Source organism: Neopelma chrysocephalum, unplaced genomic scaffold (genome assembly GCF_003984885.1).
Source record: "Neopelma chrysocephalum unplaced genomic scaffold, ASM398488v2 Primary Assembly neopelma1_196, whole genome shotgun sequence".
NCBI lineage: Eukaryota > Metazoa > Chordata > Aves > Passeriformes > Pipridae > Neopelma > Neopelma chrysocephalum.
This window is the reverse complement of record NW_020897858.1, coordinates 199,996-209,302: the sequence shown is the minus strand read 5'-3', so window position 1 is coordinate 209,302 and position 9,307 is coordinate 199,996. Positions and strand designations below refer to the sequence as shown.

Here is a 9,307-nt window from a genome sequence, read left to right as displayed (position 1 = left end):
GGGTTCGGCCAAACCCCGTGTGTGCGAGCTGTGGCTCAGCCCCGTTCTCTGACGCAGAGGGGAGGTCTTACTGCTGCTGGTGAACGCTCCTCTTGGTGCCCCTGCAGGGGAAGAGGAGGTGGAGGAAGGCCAGGTGACGTCCACCCCGGCCGTGGAGAGGGCCACGTGTTACAACGCCCCGCTGGGATGCTGCTCCGACGGCAAGACCGCGGCTGCCGACGCCGAGGGCAGCAACTGCCCAGGTGAATTTGTCCCAGGGCTGGGCTCTGGGGGTGCCTGTGGGGGGTCAGGAGTCAGGCTGAGATGTGGGGTGCCACGGAGAGATGCCCAGCAGGGCCCAGCAGATGCCCAAGCACAGCACAGTGCTGTGCTTGCCCGGCTGGCAGCGAGGATGGTCCCATGCCCCATCTGAGGGTTGGTGTGTCCCTTGAAGGGGGTGTTCACAGGGATGTGCCGAGGCACAGCATCTGGCAGACATGGTGCCAACCTGCCACAGCCCCCAGCAGCCAGCCCTGGTGCTCAGGTGGGCGCTGCTGTTCACGTGGGCAACCAGAGCACTGCTGTTCTCTTCCCTCAGGGGACCACCTTCCTCCTTGACTGCTACAGCCTTAAAAATTTGACCAGTGCTTTGCCCAGGCTTCTGCCAAGCTCACCACTGGCACTGGGGTGGAGGAGGGAATTGCTTGGATTCCCTGTGTTAGTGGCTGTAAAGGGAGCTGGGGCAGGACCAGTTTGGTGCTGGGGCAGGCGGGGAGAGCAGCTGTACCCACAGGGTCCCTGCTGGGCATCCTGGGGGCTCTGAGCTGCTTGACTCTCACAGTGGTTTCTAGGGGTGTGCTCTGCTCCCTTGACCCAGCTGGAATCTCTCTTCCTTTCTGCATGTTGAGGAAGCACAGCCCCACCTCTGCTCTGTCAGAAAATGTCCATCCTCCTTACCCTGAAAATTGGTGCTCTGGGCCCATGTCCCAGATATTTCCTCACTGAGGTACTTCCCAAGTGCCCTCGTGGTTTCCAGCAGGACACCCCCTTTTCCTGTGGACACCACATTCCCCTTTCAACCCCCAACAGCTGCAGGGACCCTCCCACGTGGTTACCCACAGTGGGATCTCTCCATCCTCTGCATCCCTGTCACAGTTTCGCTCGGGTTTGGCAGGGCTGGCCTGGAAGGCTCCGTCCTTCCTTCTCCCAGCACAGGTCTTCTCCTTGTCCAGAGCCCAGGTTTCTCCCTCCTGTGCCCTGTGCATGCCCGTGTCTGGTCCTGGAATGCTGACTGTCCTGCTAACGTGTCTCTCTTGTCACTCAGCCGGTGCAGGGGGGCTGCTCTCCGGGCCGGAGCTCAGAGGAACCCGTATGGTAAAAGCTGCCATCTCCAGCCTGGTCTTTGCCATCTGCTCCAGCACCCTGTGACACTAATCCTCCATGGCTCTCCCCAGACCCATCCAGACTAACCCCAGCACTGGCACTACCCACACACTGCCATCCCCCTGCCCCAGGGACTCGGATGCTCTTGGTGGCTCTCAGCCTCACGCCTCCCCCTTCCCCACCCAAACTAAAGGTGTTTGTCCTGTGTTCCCTCCCTGCCACAGCTACCAAAGTCTTCCAAGGAGTCCTCATCCTGGAGGAGGTGGAAGGCCAGGAGCTGTTCTACACCCCGGAGATGGCTGACCCCAAGTCGGAGCTGTTTGGGGAGACGGCGCGGAGCATCGAGAGCGCGGTGAGTTCCAGGGCAGGGATCTCCTGTCCTTGGCAAAAGAGGGGACCCTGCCACACCGTGGAGTCACTGAGTCACAGAATCAGGGCTGGAAAAGCCCTCCAAGATCATCAAGTCCATCATTAACCCAGCACTGCATTCACCACCAAATTGTGTCCTGAAGTGCCACATCCTCATGTTTTTTGAACACTTCCAGGGATGGTGATTCCACCCCTGCTCTGGGTACCCTGTTCCAGTGCTTGACAACCCTTTTGGTGAAGAAATTTTTTCCTAATATCCCATCTAAACCTCCTCTGGTGCAACTTGAGGCCATTTCCTTTCATCCTGTTACCCGGGGGAAGAGACCGACCCCCACCTGGCCACAACCTCCCTTTGTGCTGGGTCCAAAATCCTTCTGGGTCAAAACCTCCCTTTGTGCTGGGTCCAAAATCCTTCTGGGTCCAAAATCCTTCTTCAGCTTGATCACGGTGGTGAGACTGTTCAGACCAGAGGTTCTGCCTTAACCCCTTGGATTTCCCAAAGTGTCCTTATCTCCAGGAAGAGCCCCGAGCCAAAAATACATCCGGAACCCCTTCACCCTCTGGTTCAGCTCCACACCTTGGGAAGCTGCTTGTGTAAATCCAGCCTCCCACCCCTAAGGAGAACCCCCTGCATTGTCAGCTGCAGGAGTAGGTGGATTTTGGGTGGCAGTGTGTACATTTGGGGGTGCTGAGGCGGTGCTGGGCAAGGTAACAACGTTCTGCTGGAGCCTGCAGGGTGGCACAGCGAACACAAACCATCTTTGCAAGGGCATCAACACATTTAGAGCGGGTTCCAAGCTGCACACAGAAAGCTGGCAAGCCCTCAGTGCAGTCACACCAGCAGATGTGTGCCTGGCACATGGACCAGATGGCTCCTGCAGTTCTGCAGCACAATACTAGTGTTTCCCAGTACAGCCCAGGGTGGAAATGTGCACACAAAAGCTTCATTCATGGGTTCATCCATTAAGGGCCTTTGCTGGTTTCTGTTTTCCCAGGCTGGCAACATGAAACCGTGGCACAAAAGGCATCTGTGGCTGGGCTGAGAGCTCCTGCCACAGCCCTGGGCTGCAGAGACCTGTTCCCTGGGGATGTGATGTGCTCCTTCACCCCTCTGCTCACTATTCCAAATTTAAAGGGGGAGACTGTGCCATGGGACCATTAATCAGTTAATTACCGTCTTCTCTCTTTGCCTGGAAGCCAGGGGAAGGAATTGGTGGACAGACCAGCCTGGACAGACAGCTGGCAGGGGTGTTACAGTCCTGACTTGCTGTGAGCCTTGCACTGCCACCGTCTCCTTCATGTGACTTCAGACAAATCCTGCAGCATCCAAGAGCCAAGTTTTAAAAGGCAGGCAGGTACTTAAAGATGCAGAATAGGGCTTTATGGGATTTCTCAAAGTGCCTAAGCAGGTTTACACAGCTTTAGAACAGATCAGGAAGACTTAGATGCCACACAATAGAAAATCCCTGGGTGAGCTGCAAGGTGTCTCAGCTCTGGCTCTGTTCTGCTGCTCCTCACAGGTACCACGGGGTGTCCCACGTTATTTATGGGTCCTGTCCTTACCTTAAAGAATAGGGACCATCTGGAATTGTCACCCAGCACAGCAGAGCCCTGTCCTCTGTGGGGCATCTTGCAAAGGGTTGGATGCAAACCCCTGTGGGTTGAAACCAAGGAGACCCTCCGAGACTCCAGATCTTTCCCTGGCAAGATCCATTCCCCAGGATCTCCCCATTAACCAGGTCGTTCCCTTTTCTCCTCCACCTCCCGCCGAGCAGCTGGACGAGCTTTTCCGCAGCTCTGATGTCAAGAAGGATTTCAAGAGCATCCGTGTGCGGGACCTGGGGCAGAGCAGCGCCGTCCGTGTCTTCGTGGAGTCTCACTTTGACCCAGGTAGGAGCATTCCCTGTGCCACCCCCACCTGCCCTGGGAGGCAGCAGGCATTCCCAGTGGGAATGCCGGCTGGAGAAACACCCATGTGGCAAGGAAAAAGGAAAGAACCTCCTTAAAATTTGCCAGGGTTGTGTTTTCTGCCCAGCAAAACCAACAGAGCTGGGAGGGGGTGCAGCCTAAGCTGGTGCCTGGAGGGCTGGAAGCGTTTTCCTTGGGAAAGGAGCAAATTTGGATGCGCTGTGGGAGAGGAGCTGCTGGGTGGGATTGTATCTTCACTGTTCCTCTTCTCCTTCTTCCTCCTCCTGGCTGTGAGCAGCCACGTCCTACACGGCAGCTGATATCCAGGCGGCCCTGCTGAAGCAGATCAAAGCTTCCAAGAAGAAGACCATCCTGGTGAAGAAGCCCCAGCAGGAGCATGTCAAATTCATGGATTTTGGTGAGTCCCCTCTGCCTGTGGCCGGCCCCCCCTCGCTTGGATTAGGCTTTCAGATGGGCAGGGTGGCTCTTCTGCTCTTGCCAGGGCTTTTTGTCTGTAGCAGTAACCCATCAAAAGCTCAAAAAAAGTGCAGAGGGTGGTGCAGAATCAGGGAATCATGGAATGTTTTGGAAGGGATCTTGAGGCTCATCTCATTCCACCCCCCCTGCCATGGTGGACCCAACCCCAAGGCTTGTCCAACCTGGCCTTGAACATTCCCACAGCTTCTCTGGGCAACCTGTGCCAGGGGCTCTGAGTAAAATCCGTGTGCCCAGGCTTGGTTTTCACTCAGGAAAACCATCAGGGGGGGTAGAATTGCCCCATTTTTCATGGCACATGACAACTGCTGCACCGTGGGGACGTGGCAGTGGAAAGGGAGCCTGTCCTGGTGCTCCCGAGGTGGTGGCCAGGCCTAGTCATAAAATCATAGAATCAGCTGGGTTGGAAGGGACCTCCAAGATCATCAAGTCCAACCCTTGATCCAACCCCGCTGTGGTTCCCAGCCCATGGCACTGATGCCACATCCAGTCTCATCTTAAAAACCTCCAGGGACGGAGAATCCACCACTTCCCTGGGCAGCCCATTCCAATGGCTGATCACCCTCTCTGCAAAGAAATTCTTTCTAATATCCAACCTAAACCTCCCCTGGCACAGCTTAAGACCGAGCCCTCTTGTCCATCCTGATAAACCCGGAACAGTGATTTTCCAGGGAAGACAGACACGTGGCATGTGGGAGCGTGGCTGCCCCTGCCTCGCAGAGGGCTGCGAAGCACTAACTTCTCCTCACCCTTTGCTCTTCCAGACTGGATCCCCAGGCTCTTCACCACCACCATCACCACCACCACGGCCACCACCATGGCCCCGGCCACCACCCGCCGGGCCACCACGGCCGCCGCCGCCACCGTCACCGCGGCCCGCGGGCAACGCCCCGGCGGCACCGGGAGCACCAGGAGGCCCAGCCCTCCCACCCTCCTGCCGGCCGCCAGCACCCGCAGGAAGCCCACCCGGCAGCCCCCCGCCACCAGGAGACCCCCCCGGCCCTGCGACTCCCACCCCTGCCTGCACGGGGGCACGTGTGAGGACGACGGCGAGGAGTTCACCTGCAGCTGCCCCGCGGGCAAGGGAGGGGCCGTCTGTGAGAAAAGTGAGTGGCCCCCTCCCCACCCACCCACCCACGGCATCGATGACAAAATTGGCAGAAATGAGGCTGCTCAGGGACAGTTTTGGAGTCTTTAAGCAGCAAAGGTATTTGTTTTGAGCAAGGCTGGGGAGTCTAGCTTGCGCTGGACAAACTAGCTCCGAAGTTCTCAGTGAAAAGCCAGGTAATTTATGCAGTTTTTATGAGTGATTACAGCATCTATACATGCGTATTCATTTAATTTCACGATCTAATTATCATATTCATAATAGGCGGAGTCTAGGCAGAGCTTGTCCTTTTAGGGAGTCCTCTGGTGGTCTTTCGGGTCCTTCAGCCTCAAGAGGGTCCTTTTTGTCATGAACTTTTCCTGACTACGTACTGGGAGCTTGCAAAACCCCCCCCCTGCTTCAGCTTGCTTGTCTCCCTGGATGTCCATTCTATCTAATTCATGACTACTAAGTTGTCCTTTCTGTTATCTTTTCATTAGTACAGAACATATGTAGGCAGAGCTCTGGAACAGGGGACCACTTGTCCCTTAACATTAATGTTGCATTCCTCAGAGAGAGGGTCTGTAACATCCCCTCAGAATAGAATTCAAGCTTCTCAGAACTCTTGCTCGGTTTCAGCATCCCAGAGCGGGGTGGGGAGGGACCTCTGAGCTCACCCCCAACCATCCCAGGTTGCTCCAAGCCCCGTCCAACCTGGGCTTAAGCGAGAACATCCCATGTTGGGCGATTCCAGCGAACGCGTCGGCTGGTGATGGAGGGGTGGGGGGGACATTCAAACCCAGTCCAGGAATTGGCACTGGCACTGCAGGGGCTGCTTTAATGGGCTGTAATCTCAGCTCTGCCACAGCAGGTTGTACATGTGCTATTCATTGTAAAAGGCTGCGAGGTGCCAGGAGTGATTTCCCCCTGGCTCCGCTCCTGATCCAGCAGTGCCCCGGAGCACGGGGGGGATCGGGAGCTGCTGCTGTGTTAGCTCAGCTCGTGGCACTGCCCCTCACAGCTCCTGCCTGCCAGTGTGACACAGCCAGGCGCTGACCATCCTCTCCAGCCCGGGGAGATGTGCTCTGATAATCCAGCCTCTATTTCCCAGTGCTTGGAGCAGCTTAACAAGCAGCTGGAGACTGGCAGCACGCTTACCCAGAGCTGCTGTTATTTACTGTGAGCCCCCACTGGCAGTTTGGGGTCATGCTGGGTACTCTGGGCGGCTGGGAGTGCTTATTCCTGAAAAGCTTTGTCCCTAAAGCCATAATCTGGAGCGCTCCAAGCTGTGGGTGTCCAGCCCTGTTCATTTTAATAGGGCTTGGCCTCCCAGATCCCTTGGAAAACCTCAGCCACGGCGAACAAAAGCCTGGAGTGATGAATGTAAATCTGTCGTGTGGGATTCTGGGAGGAGAGATAAAAATTATCTAAGGAGCAGGGAAGCTGAGTTACGAGGAGCTGTGTGTGCAGCAGAGCTCGGATGATGGCAAAGGGGCACGGAAAGGACCAGCAGCACTGGTTTTTAACTGGGAGGAGCTGGTCAGGGGAGCAACACCCCAGATCTTTAAAGCCTGGGAGCAATCTTTGGGGGGGAATGGCATCACAAGAGGGGTTTTGGGTACCAGTGTGAGTGTCTGGGAGGTGGTGACGGGGTGAGTGTGGGCTCAGAGGAGACAACCAGCTTCTCTCCACCCTTTCCCAAGAGCTCCATGTCCGGACAGGTCAAAAACATTCCCAGGCTCACAACAGGCTCTGTGTCCTTCTATCCCCTCTTCATTCCTCTCCTGGCTCTTGCAGCTATCAGGTACTTCATCCCCAGCTTCGGGGGCAAGTCCTACCTGGCCTTCAAGATGATGAAGGCGTATCACACGGTGCGCATCGCCATGGAGTTCCGCACCCTGGAGCTCGGGGGGCTGCTGCTCTACAACGGCCAGAACCGGGGCAAGGACTTCATCTCCCTGGCCCTGGTGGGCGGCTTCGTGGAGCTCAGGTGGGTGCCCTCCCAGCCCCAGCTGGTGGGGGAGGAAGGTGGGCTGCTCCAGCCAGGACGGTGCTCGGGGAACATCAGGAGGATGCAGGGCTTGGACTCGCGTTCTGAGAGACCTGGAATCAAAGAGATGAGGAGAGGAGAAGGGGGTTTTTTATGGATGTGATAGGGAGCTCGTTCCCTCCCTCTGGCACTTTTCAGCAAAGTTAATTTGGTGATTTCAGTTTGAATTTTGAAAAGCTGGAAGGTGTGGGAGGTTGATTTTTTTGGGGCGAGTGAGAGGTCTTTTTTTTTTTTGGTGGTGGTTTTCTTTTTTTTTTTTGTTCCAAGAAAAGAAACACAGGTGGGAAAAAAAGGAAATGGAGAAAAGCCCCAGAAATCTGAGCTGGAATGACTTTTTTTTTTTTTTCCCCCTCCCATTCCAAAAGCCAAAGGGACAGATTTGGAATGAGGTGAGGTGGAGGATTTGAGTCCTCAGGCAGTGCTGACACTCAGGGGTGGGCAGAGCATGCTCTGAGGGCAGCCTGGCATAGAGGTGGGCAGGGAGGGAGGGTCTCCTGAGCACTCCCAGTTTCTCCCTGGGAGATGTCACCTGACACAGATGTCACCTTTCTGCAGGATGGCACAAACACGGCCCTCTCCCCCACCCCTCTTTTCTCCTGCAGGTTCAACACGGGCTCTGGCACGGGCGTCATCACCAGCAAGGTCCGTGTGGAGCCTGGCAAGTGGCACCAGCTGGTGGTGAACAGGAACCGGCGCAGTGGGATGCTCTCCGTGGACGGGGAGCCCCATGTGAGCGGGGAGAGCCCCCCGGGCACCGATGGGCTCAACCTGGACACGGATCTGTTCATCGGGGGAGCGCCTGATGACCAGATGGCCGTGTGAGTGTGGGGCTGGGGGCTGTCCCGGGGTCACAGTGCCCACCACTGCTTCATGGGGGGCTGGAGGGGCTTTTTAATTGATCATCTGTCTGTGTTGGTGAGGCACCTCCAGGGCCATGTCTGATTTTGGGCCCCTCGCTGGAAGAGAGATATTGAGGGGCTGGAGTGAGTCCAGGGAAGGGAATGGAGCTGGGGAAGGGGCTGGAGTGTCCTGTGAGGAGCTGGGGGGGCTCAGCTTGGAGAAAAGGAGGCTCAGGGGGGACCTTCTGGCTCTGCAACCCCCTGACAGGAGGGGGGAGCCAAGGGGGGGTCAGCCTCTGCTCCCAGGGAACAAGGGACAGGAGGAGAGGGAACAGCCTCAAGCTGTGCCAGGGGAGGGTCAGGTTGGACATCAGGAGGAATTTCTTCACAGAAGGGGTGGTCAGGCATTGGAAGGGGCTGCCCAGGGGTGTGGTGGAGTCCCCATCCCTGGAGGTGACCAAGGAAGGACTGGCTGTGGCCCTCAGTGCTCTGGGCTGAGGGACAAGGTGGGGATGATCAGGGACAGATTGGACTCGATGATTTCAGAGCTCTTTCCCAACCTAAACCATTCTGTGATCCCTGTGAGGGACCACAGCCCGACCCACATGCTTGGAGTGACCAAAAGCCCTGGTGACCCCGTGCTCTGTCCCCTCAGGGTGGCAGATCACACCACGGCCACCGCGGGGCTCAAGGGCTGCATCCGCCTCCTGGACGTGAACAACCAGATGTACGACCTGCGGGAGAAGGGCAGCGACGTCCTCTACGGCAGCGGGGTGGGCGAGTGTGGCAACGACCCCTGCCACCCCAACCCCTGCCACCACGGGGGCATCTGCCACGTCAAGGAGGCAGAGATGTTCCACTGCGAGTGCCTCCACACCTACACCGGTACGGGGAGGGGGCTGCAGGCTCCTCGTCCTGCTGGGTGGTCCGGTGGGATCCCGGAGCCTCTGGGATCATCAGAACAGGGAGGGGGCTGCAGGCAGGGCAGGGCTGGGCTCCTTATCCTGCTGGATGGTCCTTTGGGATCCCAGAGCCTCTGGGGTCATGACAGTGGGGAGGGGGCTGCAGGCAGGGCATGACTGGGCTCCTCATCCTGCTGGATGGTCCTGAGCAATCCTAGAGCCTCTGAGATTATCACAGTGGGGAGGGGGCTGCAGGCAGGGCAGGGCTGGGCTCCTCATCCTGCTGGATGGTCCT

At 57.2% G+C, this 9,307-nt stretch overlaps 1 protein-coding gene across 1 annotated transcript in view; it reads left to right on the top strand.

Annotated features, from left to right (window-relative positions):
• Positions 1–9,307, top strand: part of AGRN (agrin) — a 112,494-nt gene that overhangs the window by 88,852 nt on the left and 14,335 nt on the right. The window contains exons 16-23 of the mRNA XM_027702787.1: positions 58–242; positions 1,587–1,714; positions 3,507–3,621; positions 3,938–4,057; positions 4,899–5,240; positions 7,019–7,211; positions 7,874–8,089; positions 8,766–8,995. Coding sequence (XP_027558588.1) covers positions 58–242; positions 1,587–1,714; positions 3,507–3,621; positions 3,938–4,057; positions 4,899–5,240; positions 7,019–7,211; positions 7,874–8,089; positions 8,766–8,995 — 1,529 coding nt within the window. The remainder of the gene's footprint in view (positions 1–57; positions 243–1,586; positions 1,715–3,506; positions 3,622–3,937; positions 4,058–4,898; positions 5,241–7,018; positions 7,212–7,873; positions 8,090–8,765; positions 8,996–9,307) is intronic.